The 22,299-nt window shown below is 38.6% G+C and overlaps 1 protein-coding gene across 13 annotated transcripts in view; it reads right to left on the bottom strand.

The window, feature by feature from the left end:
• Positions 1-22,299, bottom strand: part of FOXP1 (forkhead box P1) — a 946,651-nt gene that overhangs the window by 81,203 nt on the left and 843,149 nt on the right. For all 13 annotated transcript variants that reach the window (XM_053720890.1, XM_053720894.1, XM_053720895.1 and 10 more), the window contains one exon: positions 3,581-3,685. In XM_053720890.1, the coding sequence (XP_053576865.1) occupies positions 3,581-3,685 (105 nt within the window). The remainder of the gene's footprint in view (positions 1-3,580; positions 3,686-22,299) is intronic.

The raw sequence follows: 22,299 nt of genomic DNA, 5'->3' as shown, positions 1-22,299 counted from the left end.
TCATTACTGCATGTGCTACTACTGCTGGTCATTACTGCATGTGCTACTACTGCTGGTCATTACTGCATGTGCTACTGCTGGTCATTACTGCATGTGCTACTGCTGCTGGTCATTACTGCATGTGCTACTGTTGGTCATTACTGCATGTGCTACTGCTGGTCATTACTGCATGTGCTACTGCTGGTCATTACTGCATGTGCTACTGCTGGTCATTACTGCATGTGCTACTGCTGGTCATTACTGCATGTGCTACTGCTGGTCATTACTGCATGTGCTACTGCTGGTCATTACTGTATGTGCTACTGCTGGTCATTACTGCATGTGCTACTGCTGCTGGTCATTACTGCATGTGCTACTGCTGGTCATTACTGCATGTGCTACTGCTGGTCATTACTGTATGTGCTACTGCTGGTCATTACTGCATGTGCTACTGCTGCTGGTCATTACTGCATGTGCTACTGCTGCTGGTCATTACTGCATGTGCTACTGCTGGTCATTACTGCATGTGCTACTGCTGGTCATTACTGCATGTGCTACTGCTGGTCATTACTGTCTGTGCTACTGCTGGTCATTACTGTCTGTGCTACTGCTGGTCATTACTGCATGTGCTACTGCTGGTCATTACTGCATGTGCTACTGCTGGTCATTACTGTATGTGCTACTGCTGGTCATTACTGCATGTGCTACTGCTGCTGGTCATTACTGCATGTGCTACTGCTGCTGGTCATTACTGCATGTGCTACTGCTGCTGGTCATTACTGCATGTGCTACTGCTGGTCATTACTGTATGTGCTACTGCTGGTCATTACTGCATGTGCTACTGCTGGTCATTACTGTATGTGCTACTGCTGGTCATTACTGTATGTGCTACTGCTGGTCATTACTGTATGTGCTACTGCTGGTCATTACTGTATGTGCTACTGCTGCTGGTCATTACTGCATGTGCTACTGCTGGTCATTACTGTATGTGCTACTGCTGGTCATTACTGTATGTGCTACTGCTGGTCATTACTGTATGTGCTACTGCTGGTCATTACTGTATGTGCTACTGCTGCTGGTCATTACTGTATGTGCTACTGCTGCTGGTCATTACTGCATGTGCTACTGCTGCTGGTCATTACTGCATGTGCTACTGCTGCTGGTCATTACTGTATGTGCTACTGCTGCTGGTCATTACTGTATGTGCTACTGCTGCTGGTCATTACTGTATGTGCTACTGCTGGTCATTACTGTATGTGCTACTGCTGCTGGTCATTACTGTATGTGCTACTGCTGCTGGTCATTACTGCATGTGCTACTGCTGCTGGTCATTACTGCATGTGCTACTGCTGCTGGTCATTACTGCATGTGCTACTGCTGGTCATTACTGTATGTGCTACTGCTGGTCATTACTGCATATGCTACTGCTGGTCATTACTGTATGTGCTACTGCTGGTCATTACTGTATGTGCTACTGCTGGTCATTACTGTATGTGCTACTACTGGTCATTACTGTATGTGCTACTGCTGGTCATTACTGTATGTGCTACTGCTGGTCATTACTGTATGTGCTACTGCTGGTCATTACTGTATGTGCTACTGCTGCTGGTCATTACTGCATGTGCTACTGCTGCTGGTCATTACTGCATGTGCTACTGCTGGTCATTACTGTATGTGCTACTGCTGGTCATTACTGTATGTGCTACTGCTGGTCATTACTGCATGTGCTACTGCTGGTCATTACTGTATGTGCTACTACTGGTCATTACTGTATGTGCTACTACTGGTCATTACTGTATGTGCTACTGCTGGTCATTACTGTATGTGCTACTGCTGGTCATTACTGTATGTGCTACTGCTGGTCATTACTGTCTGTGCTACTGCTGGTCATTACTGCATGTGCTACTGCTGGTCATTACTGTCTGTGCTACTGCTGGTCATTACTGTATGTGCTACTACTGGTCATTACTGTATGTGCTACTGCTGGTCATTACTGCATGTGCTACTGCTGGTCATTACTGCATATGCTACTGCTGGTCATTACTGTATGTGCTACTGCTGGTCATTACTGCATGTGCTACTGCTGGTCATTACTGTCTGTGCTACTGCTGGTCATTACTGTCTGTGCTACTACTGGTCATTACTGTCTGTGCTACTGCTGGTCATTACTGTCTGTGCTACTGCTGGTCATTACTGTATGTGCTACTACTGGTCATTACTGTATGTGCTACTGCTGGTCATTACTGTATGTGCTACTGCTGGTCATTACTGTATGTGCTACTGCTGCTGGTCATTACTGCATGTGCTACTGCTGGTCATTATTGTATGTGCTACTGCTGGTCATTACTGTATGTGCTACTGCTGGTCATTACTGTATGTGCTACTGCTGGTCATTACTGTATGTGCTACTGCTGGTCATTACTGTATGTGCTACTGCTGGTCATTACTGTATGTGCTACTGCTGCTGGTCATTACTGTATGTGCTACTGCTGGTCATTACTGTATGTGCTACTACTGGTCATTACTGTATGTGCTACTGCTGGTCATTACTGTATGTGCTACTGCTGGTCATTACTGCATGTGCTACTGCTGGTCATTACTGCATGTGCTACTGCTGGTCATTACTGTATGTGCTACTGCTGGTCATTACTGTATGTGCTACTACTGGTCATTACTGTATGTGCTACTGCTGGTCATTACTGTATGTGCTACTGCTGGTCATTACTGTATGTGCTACTGCTGGTCATTACTGTATGTGCTACTGCTGGTCATTACTGTCTGTGCTACTGCTGGTCATTACTGCATGTGCTACTGCTGGTCATTACTGTCTGTGCTACTGCTGGTCATTACTGTATGTGCTACTACTGGTCATTACTGTATGTGCTACTGCTGGTCATTACTGCATGTGCTACTGCTGGTCATTACTGTATGTGCTACTACTGGTCATTACTGTATGTGCTACTGCTGGTCATTACTGTATGTGCTACTGCTGGTCATTACTGTATGTGCTACTACTGGTCATTACTGTATGTGCTACTGCTGGTCATTACTGTATGTGCTACTGCTGGTCATTACTGTATGTGCTACTACTGGTCATTACTGTATGTGCTACTGCTGGTCATTACTGCATGTGCTACTGCTGGTCATTACTGTATGTGCTACTGCTGGTCATTACTGTATGTGCTACTGCTGGTCATTACTGCATATGCTACTGCTGGTCATTACTGTATGTGCTACTGCTGGTCATTACTGCATGTGCTACTGCTGGTCATTACTGTCTGTGCTACTGCTGGTCATTACTGTCTGTGCTACTGCTGGTCATTACTGTATGTGCTACTACTGGTCATTACTGTCTGTGCTACTGCTGGTCATTACTGTCTGTGTTCCTATTGGCCATTACTGCCTGTGTCCCTCTAAGCCATTACTGACTGTGTTCCTATTGGCCATTACTGCCCTAATTCCTACCAATAAACCGCTGTAAGTACCAAGGGTCAATTAAGATATAGATCAGTATGAGTCCAGAGACATACAATGCAGCTGTGTACTCTGGCTGCTTGCTGTAGTTTTTTGTAACATGCAAACATGTTAATATTTAACTTACTTGAGGAAAGATGGAAAATCATCGCATACAGCTTCACAGCCTGGCCACTTGCATACCCCGTGTCCATATAAGGGGTGGTTTTGCATGTAGTCATCGTGGGAGATGCTAAAAAAAGATCATTCCAATATTAATGATGGATAGTCAACAGGGGCGAGTTATAGAATAAGCAAATAAATACGTTTAGAAACCTAAGCATCATATGAGACCATAGTTATAAAATAAGACAATTCTTTTTTTTTTTATATTAAAGAAAGCAAGCTGCAACCATCTCTGGCAGTCAGAGGGTTAAATAACTGCACAGCACTCATTAATATCCACACACACACACAAAAAAACAATCAAAAAAAGGAATTGCTTGCATTAAAATAAAACTATGATTTTGTTTATAGTTAAAAATATAAGTTATATTGGCAAGAAAATTCTGTTCTTTATACAACAATCCCCAGAGCAAAACATATGTTCTTGCCTTTATTGTGGTGTAGGTGTAGCCAAACAGCTATGTAAACCACAACCATCCTTGTCAGTCGGTTAGCGACATATGAGCTGTGTCCAAACATACACTTTTAATGTTATTAAAAAAATGTAAACAGTTTTTTTTTTTTTTGTAAAGAAAAAAAAAGTTTTTTCATTAAAAAATGTAAATATTAAATTGCTGCCCTTTCATGTAATAAGGGGCCATACGATATTAGCGCTGCGGAATCTGTTGGCGCTCTAGAAATAACCGATAATAATGTATATAAAGATAATGTGCTACAAGCAATAAGGATACACGGTAGGTGTCACAAATTTGCTGGTGCTCAGACTCTGGGTCACAACCATACTGCTTGCTTTTGTCGGCCGCAATAAGAAATAATAACTAATAAATAAATATTATTATATATGATATGTGCAAGAGTTCTCCTAATTGGCAATAGTTAGACAGCATTCTAGAGGCGTGTTCTAGGAATTCAAAGCAATGCTTATTATTACAACAAAATGACAGGTCAAATTATTTTAAAACATTTTATGCAGATCTATTGCAATACAATGTCCCTTTAAATGATTAATATCTATTAGAGGTTTAAAAGTAAAATTACTAAATGTTTTAATGAACCTTTAAATTATTATTCATTTTTTAAAGGGGTAATATGTGCACTCAAAATAATAAATTAAGCAGATTATCACAATATGAGAACACAAAAAAGACCACACAACTGGGATTTGTAAATAGTGGTTAAACAATGCATACATTGTTTATAAACCAACACAAAATACACTAAAATGACAGGGAGGAAATCCAGAAAATTGGATCATCAGAAAGAAAGAAAATATATAATCCATTCAGTGTCCATCGCTAATACAAGGATTTCCTGCAGAGCTTTTTTTTTTTTAATACAACAAAATGCAGCCAGATCAGGTCATGATACTTTGAAAGACAGTAGCACCTTATGGTGATTATATTACTGTAAGGGGTTAAAGACTTCAGCAGGCTTCCAATCAATACACAATGATTTAGCTGCACTGATCCAAGTCATGAGATACTTTGATCGAGAACACGTGCTACTCTCAGACAAGTAACTGTTGCACACACTGATGAACCATATTCAGATTAAAAAAAAATCATCTTATTTTGACTACTGTGCAGAAATCCCTCTTTTTATTTTTTCAAGTAATTATTTCTGGAAGGATTTCAGTAAGGGCGAACAATTTATGCCTTCTAAGAATATCTTAAGTAGTTACCGTTATAAACTCCAGACATAAAACTGAACAACACAAATAAAATAAAAAGTAATTAGGGCACGACTTCATAAAATTCTACATTTAAATTGTTTATATTGTTAAATCTAAAAACTCAGTACGGCTTTAAATGGACACAGATTTATCTGCATATAAATTTAGAGTAGAGCTAATTATTTGATACAATGGTTGAGACTAACCGAAATACAATCCTTAACAGTCTTTAAAGGGATATTATAGCCATTTTTTTTCTTTCATGATTCAGATAGAGAACGCGACTTTAAACGACTTTCTAATTTATTTCTATTATCATTTTTTCTTTGTTCTCTCTGTATCATTTGTTAAAAAGTAGGGATGTAAGCTTAGGAGCCAGCCAATTTCTGGAACACTGTGAAAAGAAAGCAAAGACAGGCGCAGCCCAATTCAAGTGTAGTATTCTTTAATTCAGTGTAAGTGCACACATACAAATGGCTACTTACAAAAAGCACAAATAAAATCTGCATATAAAGGTATCTTTACATCCAAACTGTGTTATAGTATAACATACAGCTATAAAACAAACTCTACGCGTTTCGTCTGAGAACGCCCAGACTTTCTCAAGAGATAAAAAATTAGAAGTCTTTCTTTCTGGAACACTATATGACCTCAGTTTTGCAAGAATGTTATAAATTTGCAAGAGCAATAGAGGGCAGCACTATTTCCTGCAATGTAGTTCTCCAGATGTCTACCTAGGTTTCTCTTCAACAGAGAATATCATGGGAACAAAGCAAATTTGATATTAGAAGTAAATTGGAAACTTTTTTTTTTATATTGTATATTCTGTCTGAGTCACAAAATATTTTTTTTGGGGATTCATATCCCTTTAATGTGTACTGAAAGTTAATTTTGGAATTTAGTAAGTTTTCTCTCAGAAAGAGGCACAATCGTTTTCAGCAACAAGGTGCCGGCGGACGGAGGGTGCTTTAAGCTAGTGGAAGGAGATGCTCAACAGAAAGGAAAGAATATGGAGTATTTTTCTTAAAGTATGTGTACTGTGTAGCTGTACTGTTTAAAAGGAAAAATATGTTTTTAATATAAACATAAAAAAATGAATCATGAAATTGTAACAAATCTAAAAAATGCATAAAAAATAAATATTTTAAAAGCATTTAAAATATTTATTTTGTCAGCTAAATATGCACTGTTTTAAAGTCCATGAACACACCCTTTTTCATCTGATTTGGCCAATCAGGGACAGGTATAACTGATTGTTTACTCTTAGCAACTAATCACTGTGCAGCAGATCTGAAATTCATGGAATGCACATCTTTCTGGGGATGGTGGTTGTTGAGTGGAAAACCACATTTTTTAAATTTAAATGAAAAGAAAGCAGTGAAAATAAATCATGAAAGCACATTGTAATTTTTTTTTGTTACTATATGTAATTAAACAATTGATATGGAATAAAACATTTCATTTTAATGTCCAACTGAGGCTTTACAGATACAAGCAGCCATTTTTGTAGGTTAAAGAGTGAAAATCAGGTCATTTACCTTTATTTCTTCAATCCTATTGCAAAGGTAAACTCATTTTTTCTTTGCTGCCTTTAAGTGAAGGTATTTTTAAGTGCACACAAAAAAATGAATGTTCCTGTGCGTAAGTAGTGAAGTAGTTAAATTCTCTAGCATATTAAGAGCATGTTTGTTTTGCTTGACTGTATCACTTTAAGACATCTTGCACAGTGCCAGATCTATCATACGGGAATTAGGCAGCTGCTCTGTTTACTTCATAGTCACCTGCATTATGGGTGACATAATGTAACATTATAATTATACTATCTTGTCACACCTGCCTAGTGCATATTATCAGCTTATTCTCTAATATTTGTGTGGATATAAATACATAGTAGTAGTAGTATGTGTGGAGTAATGAACACAAATAGGACAGTAAAAGCACAAGGGCCTAAGGACAACTGAGATTTAAAGGGACATGAAACCCCAAACAATTATTTAATGATTTAGGTAGAACATACAATTTTAAAAGCTTTCCAGTTTACTTCAAGTATCAAATTTGCTTTATTCTCTTGGTGGTATTTATTGAAGGAGCAGCAATTCACTAATGGTTTCTAACAGAATACATGGGTGAGCCAATGACAATCGGGATATATATGTAGCCAACAATCAACAGCTAGAATCTAGGTTCTTTGCTGCTCCTGAGCTTTCCTAGATAAACCTTTCAGCAAAGGATAACAAGAGAAGGAAGCAAATTGAATAATAGAAGTAAATTGGAACGTTGTTTAAAATTGTATGCAACGTCTAAATAATTAATGTCTAATTATGACGCTACTGTCTCTTTAATGCCAGTCCTTAGCCTGCTGTTTGATTTGCTTGTTTTCAGCCAATAAAAACTGGAAGCCCAAGGTCATTATCCTGTGTTTAAAATAAATATTTCTTAATCCTACAGAACCAGAGCACGCTCGGTGGCTTTTTCTTTAGCTAATGATTAATCTATCTATACAATGCATATAGGAGATGGTGGCTTCTAAGTTCTATTTTAATTGACTGAGTAAACAGTAAGAAATGTATATGTAATGAGACATTTCCTGAGAGAGATATTAGACGCAAAACTAGTTCTCTTGCTTGGTTACCCAAGTGTAGCATGAAAAAAAAAGACAAAAACAATGAAACTGTATTTACAATTAAAGGGACACTAAAGTCAAAATTAAACTTTTATGATTCAGAAAGAGCATGCAATTGTAAGCAACTTTCTAATTTACTCCTATTATTAATTTGTCTTCCTTCTCTTGCTATCTTTATTTGAAAAGCAGTAATGTATGCTTAAGAGCCGGCCCATTTTTGGTTCAGACCTGGGTTGCACTTGCTTATTGGTGGCTTAATGTAGCTACCAATCAACAAGCGCTAGCCAGGGTGCTGAATCAAAAATGGGCCGGCTCCTTAGCTTACATTCCTACTTTTAAAATAAAGATAGCAAGAGAACGAAGAAAAATTGATCATAGGAATAAATTAGAAAGTTGTTGAACATTGCATGCTCTAGCAGAATCATGGGTTTAGAATCCCTTTAAGCTTAGGAACTTAAACGTAGCAAATGGCTACTTCACTTTGGCTTTGATAATTTGAGATTGAAACGCATTGTATTTTATTCTATTTTTTTACTCCTTTCTCACCAGGTTCTTGGTGACCCAAAGGTTGCCGGAAGGGAGAGAAAACACACAAAATCTTTGGGATTACTACATAGAAACATAAACAGATAAAATCCTCACCGTACTGATGAGATTTCTTAGATGATCTTGCCTGAGAAGAGAGCTTTAAATTATTGGGCACCATGTGACAAACCCACCTGATGGTAATGTAACCAGCCATTTTACAGTAAACGGAGGGGTGTTCCAAATGTGCTGATTTTTGTTTGCATTTCTTTCAATTAATTTACACAAATCTCCCTATGAAAAACCTCCACCTAATCCCAACATGACAGACTATCTCGTCAGGAAACTGCAGTGTGTTAATAAGAGTGAGGATCATTTACAGATCGAAACGCGTAGTTTTAATTTTTTTTTACCATATTGCATCTCCAGCAGTTGCTTATGTGATTTATTTTTTGTGGTTTATGGAGTGTATCCTACTTTTCATTATTTTAATTTTGCAGGTGGTTCTAGTTTTGTTTTAATCACAAATCATAATTGGGAAAATCCTATAAAATTAAAGTTTTACCTTTTTTTTTTTAAAGATATATTTAAAACACTCTAGTTTAGAGACAGTTGTATGGCAAATTTAATTCTTCTTTTTTAAAGGGACAGTCAAAACAAAAAATGTTACTGTTTAAAAAGATGGATACCGCCTTTACTACCCATTCCCTAGATTTGCACAGCCAACATTGTTATATTAATATTCTTTATAACAACATTTAAACCTCTACATTTTTTGTAAGCCACAAAAGACAGCCTCTTATCATATGCATTTCACAACAGGGGAGTTCTAGTTCATGTGAGCCATATAGATAACATTGTGCTCACGCCCGTCAGCAATAATTGGCTTAAATGCAAGTCAATACATAATAAATAAATAAAAAAGTCATGTGATCAGGTGGCTGTTAGAAGATGATTAGATACAAGGTAATCACAGAGGTAAAAGTATATTAATATAACCATGTTTTTTGTGCAAAACTGGGGAATGAGTAGTAAAAGGATTTTCTATCTTTTTGAACAATAACATTTTTTGAGTTGACTGTCCCTTTAATGTAAACTTTTTGTCATTTAACCCCTTAATGACCACAATGTACCCTGTATGTCACTGGTCGTTAAGGGTTTTTTCAGGACATAATAACAAAAGTCTAGCAAGAAGACTCTATTAATACCCTCCCTCCAGCAGGCTTTGTGGAATAGAGCAGTCTCAACGCTGGTGGCAAGACCGCACTATAAAACAATCAAGTCCCAAAAAAAGGCCAGTGACATACAGGGTACGTCGCTGGTCCTTAAGGGGTTAATATTTTTGTTTGGTAGCACTAGAAAAGGGATTTAATTGTTTGTGTTTATTTAATCATACCAATCACTAAAGAAGAAAACAAAATAGATATATTACAAAAAAAAAACTAGTGCATCTGCTTGATTCTCAAGTGTAGCATAAAAAAATAAACCTAATCAAACTGCATTTGTCAATTACAATTCAGTACGTGAACTCAGGAGTAGCAAATGGTTGGATTGCAGAGTTCTGAGAGTTAACATCTTTTTTTTCAGTGCATTGGCCAAAGCACCCAGAGGCAATAATACAGAGAGTAGTGTTCCTATGAATGGGACAGATTGGCATATGGATTGAGACATTAAACAAGCTGTATAACTACTAGCGACATGAGCCTAGGGGACAAGCCTATATTAATGCCACCTGTGATGTGGAAATTTTACATTTTAAGAACACTTCACAACATTAGCTTTGAGCAGACACACAAAAGGAAATTCTAGTTTAGAGGATTCACATTCACATGAATTTGTTCTCAGATCCTAAAAAAAAAACATGAATCCCAAAGGAAAACTGCAATCACAGTTATTGGCAAAGTGGTATAATTATACCCAACCCACACTGCAAGCAGATTTTGGCAGCGTTAACGAAGCATAGCCAATTTAGGAATGACAGAGGGTGGCTTAATAGTTTATAGGTAGCTAATTTATTATCGTTTTGTTACTTATAGAAAGTGTAACCTAATATTAAAGCAATATGTCTGTCACAATTCCTGCAGAGCATAAATGTACTTATTTCCGCTAATTAAAGGGATATTAAACAGAACTCCTTTTGTGTGTGTATTATATATATATATATATATATATATATAGTATGTAGCCAGTAGCCTAGCACTCCTTCCACACGTGTGTAGTCAAAGCCTGGGTGCAATCCTCCTCAAAGTAAAGTATAAAGTAGCTCTGTAGATGGAAGGCACTCACAGGACTTATAGAAAATGCTATCCTTATTCACAGCATCAGTTTCACATCAAATAATGTCGATGTTTTGGCCCATCTAGAGGCCTTCTTCAAGACAATTCATAATCTTCGTAAGTGCAAGCAGCACCTCACATTACATCGGGCTCCCAGTAACATTTTCAATTAGACTGTCCCTTTAACCCCTTAATGACCACAGCACTTTTCCATTTTCTGTCCGTTTGGGACCAAGACTATTTTTACTTTCGTGCGGTGTTTGAGTTTTGCTGTAATTTTCCTCTTACTCATTTACTGTACCCACACATATTATATACCGTTTTTCTTGCCATTAAATGGACTTTCTAAAGATACCATTTTTTTCATCATGTCTTATAATTTACTATTAAAAAAATGATAAAATATGAGGAAAAAATGGAAAAAAACACACTTTTTTCTAACTTTGACCCCAAAATCTGTTACACATTTACAACCACCAAAAAACACCCATGCTAAATAGTTTCTAAATTTTGTCCTGGGTTTAGAAATACCCAATGTTTACATGTTCTTTGCTTTTTTTGCAAGTTATAGGGCAATAAATACAAGTAGCTTTTTGCTATTTCCAAACCACTTTCTTTCAAAATTAGCGATAGTTACATTGGAACACTGATATCTTTCAGGAATCCCTGAATATTCCTTGACATGTATATATTTTTTTACAAGACATCCCAAAGTATTGATCTAGGCCCATTTTGGTATATTTCATGCCACCATTTCACCGCCAAATACGATCAAACCAAAAAAAAATTGTTCACTTTTTCACAAACTTTAGGTTTCTCACGGAAATTATTTACAAACAACTTGTGCAATTATGGCATAAATGGTTGTAAATGCTTCTCTGGGATCGCCTTTGTTCAGAAATAGCAGACATATATGGCTTTGGCGTTGCTTTTTGGTAATTAGAAGGCCGCTAAATGCCACTGCGCACCACATGTGTATTATGCCCAGCAGTGAAGGGGTTAATTAGGGAGCATGTGGGGAGCTTGTAAGGTTAATCTTAGCTTTAGTGTACTGTAGTGGACAACCCCAAGTATTGATCTAGGCCTATTTTGGTATATTTCATGCTACCATTTCACCGCCAAATGCGATCAAATTAACAAAAAAATTTTAAATTTTTCACAATTATAGGTTTCTCACTGAAATTATTTACAAACAGCTTGTGCAATTATGTCACAAATGGTTGAACATGCTTCTCTGGGATCCCCATTGTTCAGAAATAGAAGACATATATGGCTTTAGCGTTGCTTTTTGGTAATTAGAAGGCCGCTAAATGCTGCTGCGCACCACACATGTATTATGCCTAGCAGTGAAGGGGTTAATTAGGGAGCTTGTAAAGTTAAATTTAGCTTTAGTGTAGTGTAGTAGATAACCCAAAGTACTGATCTAGGCCCATTTTGGTATATTTCATGCCACCATTTCACCACCAAATGCTATCAAATAAAAAAAATTGTTTACTATTTCACAAACTTTTTTTTACAAACTAAGTTTCTCACTGACATTTTTTACAAACAGCTTGTGCAATTATGACACAAATGGTTGTAAATGCTTCTCTGGGATCCCCTTTGTTCAGAAATAGCAGACATATATGGTTTTGGCGTTGCTTTTTGGTAATTAGAATGCCGCTAAATGCTGCTGCGCATCACACGTGTATTATGTCTAGCAGTGAAGGGGTTAATTAGGTAGCTTGTAGGGAGCTTGCAGGGTTAATTTTAGCTTTAGTGTAGAGATCAGTCTCCCACCTGACACATCCCAACCCCTGATCCCTCCCAAACAGCTCTCTTCCCTCCCCCCCCCCCACAATTGTCCCCGCCATCTTAAGTACTGGCAGAAAGTCTGCCAGTACTAAAATAAGTTGGTTTTTTTTTTGTTTTTAAAAAAAAAAAATAATTTCTGTTGTGTAGGATCCCCCCTTAGCCCCCCCATCTCCCTGATCCCCCCCCCCCTCTGCCTTATTGTGCGCCATATTGGTTACTGTCTGGCAGTACCCAGTTTGAAATCAAATATGTTTTTTTTTTATTTTTAATTTAAAACCCCCCCAATGATTTTCTGTAGTGTAGCTGCCCCCCTCAACACCCAACCCCCCACCCTCTCCCAGATCGCTTAATATATTTTATTTCCACTCTCTCTCCAACAGAGTCCCACCTTGTCCCTCCTTACACTTGTTCCATAGTGTAGGGTTCCCACCCGCCCGCGCACGCACCCACATGCGATCCAGCCCCCCTTCTCCACCGATGGCTGCCCACCCGCCTCCCTGGATCAGCTCCCACCCACCAACGAACATAGCCATCGATGGCCGATGCAGAGAGGGCCACAGAGTGGCTCTCTCTGCATCGGACTGCTAAAAACTGTTATTGCAGGATGCCTCAATATCGAGGCATCACTGCAATTACAGGAACGCGTCTAGAAGCGATCAGGATCGCTTCCACCACTTTCCCAGACCGATGACGTGCAGGGTACGTCCTCAGTCGTTAACTGTATTTTTTTGGAGGACGTACCCTGCACGTCGTCGGTCATTAAGGGGTTAAAGGAACATGAAAACCACAATTTTTCTTTCATTAATTAGATTTAGGATACAATTTTAAACAACTTTCCAAATTACTTGTATTATCTAATTTGCTTCATTATTTTGGCATCCTTTGTTGAAGAAGCAGCAATGCACTACTACGTGAGACATATATGTGCAGCCAACAATTAGCAGCTCCTAGGCCTAACTAGGTATCCTTTTCAACAAAGGATACTACAAATACAAAACAAATGTGATAATCGAACTAAACTGGAAAGTTGTTTAAAATCACATGCTTTATCTGAATCATGAAAAAATTGTGGGTTTCGTGTCTCTAAGTATAGAAACTTTTCGTATAGGTAGGGATATCACAGGCAAGATCAGCTATTTGAAATTTGAAATGCTGATATAAAGGCAAAGGTTTTTTTTTTAAAACAATTTAATACACCCTTATAAGGTAAAAATGGATCACTGAGAACAAATTTTAAAGGGAGAAAAATTCAGAGTAAACTGTCCCTTTAAGATTCCACTACACTCCCAGAGTTTTGCAATTGATAAGAGATTTAGTGAACAAAGCAAGGAGGATTTTTCGCCCTTCCTTTTAAACATTAAATTATTAGCATAACCCTCCGTCTATATGATTATGTAAACACTGCAAAATCAACAGAAAGCAGATTTTATTGGTGTTTTCCATAGGCTCTTCAAAGTACAAAGGTTAAATGGGTATTTTATCTTTGTAAGGTGTGCCGCAATTTAATCTGCATCGTTTGTATAGCAGATGTCATGCTAAGTAATCAAATTTATAAAACTCCACAAACTAACAGCTAACAGGTTGCATGTGACAATATGTGGACAGAGATTTCCTATTGGAAAAAATAATGGGATATTAAATTTAAAATTAAAGGGATACTCAAGTCAAAATTAAACTTTCATGATTCAGATAGAGCAGGAAATTTTAATCAACTTTCAAATTTACTTCCATTAACATAATGTGAACAATCTTTTTATATTTACACTTTTTGAGTCACCAGCTCCTACTGAGCATGTGCAAGAACTCAAAGAATATATTATAAGCATTTGCGATTGGCTGATGGCTGTCACATGATACAGGGAGGAGTTAAAATAGACTAACATTTGTCAGAAAATAATCTACTACTCATTTGAAGTTCAGACTAAGTGCTATTGAATTTTTTTTATTGTGTATTTGTTCTTTAAGCAAATCTACTGTATTTACTGGTCCTTTAAATCCCTCAAACTAATTTATGAAAATAAAAACATATATATATATATATATATATATATATATATATATATATATATATATATATATATATATATATATATATATATATATATATATATATATATCCTATATAATAAAAGGCCAGGTATGTTTGTCAGATGCAGTCATGCGCAGTAGAGACTGCAGAGGACAAACATACCTGGTCTTGAACAGCAGAGGAGTGCGCACTGCGGAAGCTGCCTGGTGGGGGCGTGGCTGGGCGTGCTGTGATGGGGACGTGGCTGGGCGTGCCGTGATGGGGACGTGGTCGGGCGTGTCGTGGTGGGGGTGTGGTCGGGCGTGTCATGATGGGGCATGATGAGGGGCATGACCGACAAGCGTTACGAGGGTGTGGCCTTGCGGGAGCGCGCGTGAAGGGCATGGCCAATGGGAGAGACCAAAAGAGGTGGGAGATAGAAAGCGAGCAAAAGATGGGGGTAAAGAGAGAGAGCAAAAGAGAGGGGGAGAGAGAGCAAAAGAGAGGGGGAGAGAGAGCAAAAGAGGGGAGAGAGAGAGCAAAGGAGAGGGGGAGAGAGAGAGAGTAAAAGAGGGGGGAGAGAGAGAGCAAAAGAGAGGGGGGAGAGAGCAAAAGAGAGGGGGAGAGAGAGAGAGCAAAAGAGAGGGGGAGATAGAGAGCAAAAGAGAGGAGAGAGAGCAAAAGAGGAGGGAGAGAGCAAAAGAGGGAGGAGAGAGAGCAAAAGAGAGGGAGAGAGAGAGGGAGAGAGAGAGCTCAAAAGAGGGGGAGAGAGAGAGCTCAAAAGAGGGGGAGAGAGAGAGCTCAAAAGAGGGGGGAGAGAGAGAGCTCAAAAGAGGGGGAGAGAGAGAGCTCAAAAGAGAAGGGGGAGAGAGAGAGCTCAAAAGAGGGGGAGAGAGAGAGCTCAATAGAGGGGTAGAGAGAGAGCTCAAAAGAAAGGGGGGGGGAGAGAGAGAGGGCAAAAGAGAGGGCGAGAGTGAGCTCAAAAGAGAGGGGGGAGAGAGCTCAAAATAGAGGGGGAAGAGAGAGAGTGCAAAAGAGAAGGGGGATAGAGAGCGCAAAAGAGGGAGGAAGAGAGAGAGCACAAAAGAGAGGGGGAGAGAGCACAAAAGAGGGGGGAGAGAGCGCAAAAGAGAGGGGCAGAGAGCACAAAAGAGAGGGGCAGAGAGCGCAAAAGAGAGGGGGGAGAGGGCACAAAAGAGGAGGGGGGTTAGAGCGCAAAAGAGAGGGGGAGAGAGAGCAAAAGAGAGGGGGGGAGAGAACGCAAAAGAGAGGGGGGAGAGAGCGCAAAAGAGAGGGGGGAGAGAGCGCAAAAGAGAGGGGGGAGAGAGCGCAAAAGAGAGGGGGGAGAGAGCGCAAAAGAGAGGGGGAGAGAGCGCAAAAGAGAGGGGGAGCGAGAGCAAAAGAGAGGGGGGAGAGAGAGAGCGCAAAAGAGAGGGGGGAGAGAGAGAGCGCAAAAGAGTGGGGAGAGAGAGCAAAAGATGGGAGAAAGAGAGACCAAAAGAGGGGGAGAGAGCAAAAGAGGGTGAGAGAGAAAGAGTGCAAAAGAGGGGTGAGAGAGCAGAAGAGGGGGGAAGAGAGAGCAAAAGAGGGGGGAGAGAGCAAAAGAGGGGAGAGAGCAAAAGAGGGGGAAAGAGAGAGCACAAGAGGGGAGAGAGAGCGCAAAAGAGGATGAGAGAGAGCGCAAAATAGGGGGGAGAGAGAGCTCAAAAGAGAGGGGGGAGAGAGAGCTCAAAAGAGAGGGGGAGAGAGAGCTCAAAAGAGAGGGGGGAGAGAGAGCTCAAAAGAGAGGGGGGAGAGAGAGCGCAAAAGAGAGGCGGGAGAGAGAGCGCAAAAGAGATAGTGGGGAGAGAGAGGGAGCAAGGGTTGGAACCGCGGTACTTAAAAAATTGGCCCGTGAACACGGGCTTTAAGACTAGTATATATATATTCCTTTAACCTACCCATGCAGCAAATTATACTATAAACCTGGCTACATACTACACAGTGACTGATTAGAGCAGTGCACAAAGCTCATTTAGGGTAAGCCATGTATGGGTGCAACCAATGGGGATACGATAAACGTACCCACAATGGATTTTAAGTGGTCCATTAATGATCTGCAAAACTGCACATTGTGCTAACAAAGTGACAGCTTGAGATACTTTTAAAAACTTTTTAAAATTTTGTATGTAAAGCTTTTGCGACGGTGATAAATTACAGTTTTGAGGGTTCGCTATCGTGCTTTTGCCTCATCTTCCTGTGTTTTTATTACACCGGGCGTACAGGCCTGACTGACTTAGTAGATGCAACAAGGAGATAATGACAAAGGCGGCGTAACTGTTGTACATGGATTGCGGATAAAGATCAAATTTGTTCCCCAAGGTTCCATTTTTTTCACCAATGATAATAAAAACATAAAATGAAAAGTAAAAAGACAAGAAAACTAATTTACTAAAAAAACAAACAAACAAAGATAAAAGCGGAATGTTGCCGTCTGACAATTTGTTAGCTATGGGACTTAAAAGATTGTATGTGACCATTATGTTGTCTCTCCAAGGCAGACATGTCAAACTGATGTTCAGTTGAAGGCCACATTCCCAATGTATCACTCTAAAAAAGGCCAAACTTACAAGTGATATGATTTAATGCGGGTGCGAGACACTGAAACAATACAAGAGAACGGCATGTTAAAGAAACAGTGTAAACTTTTCTTCTGCTTAACGTGTTTCCAGTTATCCCTTTTACCTGCTGGAGTGTATTAAATTGTTTTTAAAATAGCTCCTTTATTTTTATTTTATCATAGCCTTTTCCTGTTGAAACTCTTCACTCTTCCAGTATTAGCTATAGAAAAGGTAGGTATACAAGAGGTAGCAGCAGAAATCAACTTCCTATTGGGGGTAGGAAGAGAGAGATGAGCCCATTTAAAAGGATGTTCCTGCACCAGCTTTGAATACAATTAACTCTTATCAGCTGCTTGTCTGAATATAGTGTCCCTTAAAATGGACAGTAATATAACTTACTACGGCCTTCGCTGATCTTTGATCGATCACTCCAGTGTGGCAGTAGTGCTGTTATCTAACTGGAGTGATTGATTAAAGAAAAGAGAAGGCCATAGTAAGTTATATACGGTACGTTTAATGGCTTATAGGAGCATTATCAAGCTACATTTACAGCTTCTGAGACGAGGAGGTGCAGAATTCCTATCCTCCTTATCCTCTCTGCAACCTCAGAGGTGGTAAAAGATAAATCAGCTTCATCAACTCACTAGTTCAGAGTGATTGACAGGCCCTGCTCTTGAACTATTAGCTGTGTGACAGCAGGGGGCGAAATTGCACAAGAGAGCTCTTGTGCACTCAATTTCATCAAGTGAAGCTGCACTGCAAATGGCGAATGCGCGCAGACATGTTCTTCGCCTGCCACTTGATACATTTCCCTTGTAGTCTCATGGTGCTGTGGTGTCTCGCTAAAATTGGAAAGACTAGATATCCGGGAATAAAGGGAAAATATATTAAAGCATGTAAAACAGAATCTGTGCAGAATTCTGATGCTGACTGCTCATGATTGCACGGTAAAGAGATCTCAACACGGTTTGATTTGAGCTGCATCAGCCTCTAATATTCTAATTTGAGCAGCTCTGAATATTGATAAATATCTGCACGCGGCACAACAGGGAAGTTCGGTCTGTATTGGCAATTGCTTCCAAACTGTCTGTGTGTTTTCTTCCCATCCTTTGCACTCAAGGGTTTACCCTGAATGATTTAATTATAATTTTCCTTGTATAAGACAAATTAAAGAGAGAAGTAGGAGTGTCATGAAAAATCAGATTATTTATCTCTTTAGCAGATAGCTCTGCACCGTACCCCAGAGCAGCTGCTAATGTGATTATCAGTGCAAACTGGGAGATTTTGATTATTTTATTTATTGAAACTTTCGGGAGAGGTAGATGGATGGTACTCAACGTAGTTATGGATATTTTACTTGTCATAGACAAGGTTATAAGCTGTAAGAAAGTCCAAATGATCATAGATCATATTGTTCCATATGCCTACAGTGCTTACTCTTAAAGGGACATTAAACACTTATGGACCGCCCTCTAAATATTGGTGCCACCATTATAGAACCTATGTTACACTATTGGTATCTGAAATAGACTTACTGCACATGTGTAAACACGTCAACACTGTAATGATGTGAAAGCCAGAATACAAAATGGCGGCACCCATGACTAGAGGAAGGCGGGGCATAACCTCAATTGGTATTTAGTATTTAATGTCCCTTTAAATGAGCAATGATAAAATACTCTTAATCTGCTAGAGCTTTTTGCTTTTTAATATTGCACTGTTGGTTAAACAGAACTAAGAGATTGATAATAATCCTTTACCACAACGTATGAAATTATTTATCTACAAAAATTCTCAGACTATAATGATGAATTGAACATTTTTAAAGATTATGATTGAACCTTGTAAGTTTAAAAAGGGATATCGTAGAGTAAAAATTACATGTTCTAACAAAGCCAATGATTAAGATCACCAGCTATTTCTTTCTCATGTCCAGCAGTTCTCTGCGGCTCCTGAGCATGACTTCATATGTTTAACCCATTTGAATGTATTTTTTGCACTATAATGACCCTTTAGCCCCACAGAAAATGGTTAAACACATAGTTAAAGACAACCCATGATTAGCAATGTACCACACTGGCCGAACACGGGTGATGACTGGTGGGAAATTCACATATCACACCCCTGATTGAGTCAGTGATCAAGTTCACCTCTAGATCAGTAGTGCAATACTAGTCAGAGCTGATAATTAATCCATTGTTGAAGTTAAAGGGACAGTCTACAATTTAGTCATCTTGAAGTCATACTTTTGGTTAAGCTGCAAATATCCTCCTGGAGCCCTTTCTATAGCATGCAGCAGTAGCAGTAAACTTTATTTTAAAATTATTGTTGTTTTTGGTCACTTTGAAATGGCTTCCAAGCTCCACCCACTGATTACATCACAATCTGGGCTGCATTAAAGGCTTCACTAGTTACAAAAGACTCACTAATTGGATTCAACAGACTGTCAATGCTATTCAGCAGAGTGCATAGATGCAGCCATTTTAAAGAGACTTTAAAATGACTAAGGTGTAGACTGTCCCTTTAAAAACATTGCTAGACGAAAGCAATAGAACACTAACATGCTAAAGGATATTTGCTCTCCTTTATCCCTTTAAGATACTAGATCATTATTTGTGAACGCTTAATTAAATAAAACCCCTGCTGACCATAAATCCACGGGAGCATAATTGTATCTATATGGCACACTTGAACTAGCATTGCCTGGCTGTGAAAAGATGATAAAATGCACTGAGATAAGAGGCGGTCTTGCAAGGGCTTAGAAAAAGTAAAAAATGTAGAAGTTTAAATGTCAAAGTATCTTAATATAACAATGTTGGCTGTGCAAAGCTGGGGAATGGGAAGTAAAGGCTTGATCTATCTTTTTAAAAAAAAAAAAAAAATCAAGTACACTGTCCCTTTAAATTGAAGTTTGTATTCAGCTGATACCCAAGTAGCTGATAGTGACAATTCATTCAACTTTATTGGGCAATGTTGATTTAAAACAAAAACCTTATTTTAAATGCTGTCGTTTAGGTGCAAGAAAAAAAAAAGTACAAGATCAATTTAAAGGGACAGTAAAGTCATAATTAGATATTACAATTTTAAGCAACTTTCCAATTTACTTCTATTATTTAGTTTGCTTCCTTCAATTGTTATCCTTTGCTGAAAGGTTTATCTAGGAAAGCTCAGGAGCAGAAAATAACCTAGGTTCTAGCTGCTGATTGGTGGCTGCATATATATATACCGATTGTCATTGGCTCGCCCATGTGTTCAATTAGAAACCAGTAGTGCATTGATGCTCCTTAAACAAATGATACCAAGAGAATGAAGCAAATTTGATCATATAAGTAAACTAGAAAGTTGTTTAAAATGGTAAGTTCTACCTAAATCATGAAAGAACATTTTTGGGTTTCATGTCCCTTTAAATGTCACTAAATTTTGCAGAGGTGATTATTTAGAAAACAGCTTTTGGGATGCTTATGAAATCATGATACAAAACATGATACAGAACACAAACCATTCTCCCAGCCAAATGCACAGTGACACTGCGCTCACTTCACAAACTCAAATTACGCTCTGTCGCTGAAACTCTGTGTGTGTGCTTTCTTGTTTCAGAATTTTGATTGTCAAAAGGAAATAAAGGTAAATAGCGAAAAGCTGTTCATGCCTGCTTGACGTGCATCCGTGAGCGTCTTTCATTGTATAATGCATTGCTCACTTACGGGTAAGGACGCACTATAATTCAATCAGTTCAGCAAATGAAAAGCATTCACCTTACAAGCATGATTGGTAGGGAAGGCAAAAAGACTACAATTGATGCGGGTTAACCCCTTGCACGCTGGAGTCTAAGTCCACATGCTCATTTCTGAAACCACCAAAAAAAAGCTTGAGAGATTGTCAAAAGAACATAATGTAATATGCATAGTTATGGACTGACAGGAACTGATTATATCTCTGCAATTCAAATTGATGTGGTTATGAGTAACAATTTGCTGTTGAGTTGCAAAGGGTGAATAACTGTGCATCTCAGTGGGGGTTCTGCGTATTATATGTGAATTCTCAAATAGACAACTTTTTCATTTCCAAAAGGAACTAAAACATTTAAATAGGTGATAAATTACATTTTTAAAGTTCTCATGACAAGTTAAGATTTAAGATGATCTCATATCTTTTATAAGACCTAGGATAAATAAAATCATGTACTGCACATTTGTCATGCATATAAAAGAGAAACAGTTTAATGTGTTAAAATATTCTTTGCATGTAAATATAAGAAGGTTTTAAAGGACCAGTCAACACAGTATGTATGTATGTATTGAATGTATTGGGTAAAGCGCGGCTAATCACCCGTAAGGGTCTCAAGGCGCTGCCCATTTTATCAACCTCGGAAGGATGAAAGGCTGAGTGGACCTCGCCGGGGATTGAACCTGCAACCCTTGGGTTGCTACAGAGCTCAGCCACAGTGCCTTAATCAACAAATACAAGATAACAAGACAATGCAATAGCAATTAGTCTGAACTTCAAATTATTAATAGATTTTTTTTCTGACAGTTTTAAAAGTTATGTCTTTTTCCACTCCCCCTGTACCATGTGACAGTAATCAGCCAATCACAAATGCATACACGTACCATGTGACAGCCATCAGCCATTCACAAATGCATACACACTTATTCTTGCACATGCTCAGTAGGAGCTGGTGACTCAAAAAGTTTAAATATAAAAAGACTGTGCACATTTTGTTAATTGAAGTAAATTGGAAAGTTGTTTAAAATGGCATGCTTAATCTGAATAATAAAAGTTTAATTTTTATTGAGTGTCCCTTTAAATTGATATGAAAACCAACAGGACATAGATTTTTGTGCACAACTAAATGCTAGCGATAGTTTGCCGATTGGCCAGTAAGAACGGTTCCCATGTTGTTACTGCTGTACATTGACACACCAATAGGATGAAAACAAAAAAGTTGTTAAATCAAGGCAGAGGCATGGATTTTCAGGTGAAATATAGAACAAAAATTACTTAAAGTGATTGTAAAGTTTAATTAATAAGCGCCGCTATCAAAAAATAATCTTCAAATCAGGGGCACTTTCATTCATTAAACTTTACAAAGATGCGTATTTTTAAAAATACTTACCTTTGCTTTATGGTAAACATACCCCTGATCCTCCGCCTGCAACTCCTTCGGTATTTAGCATATCGAT

This window comes from Bombina bombina, chromosome 7 (assembly GCF_027579735.1).
Source record: "Bombina bombina isolate aBomBom1 chromosome 7, aBomBom1.pri, whole genome shotgun sequence".
Taxonomy (NCBI): domain Eukaryota; kingdom Metazoa; phylum Chordata; class Amphibia; order Anura; family Bombinatoridae; genus Bombina; species Bombina bombina.
The sequence above is the reverse complement of the archived record's forward strand: the minus strand, read 5'-3'. Positions and strand labels throughout refer to the sequence as shown.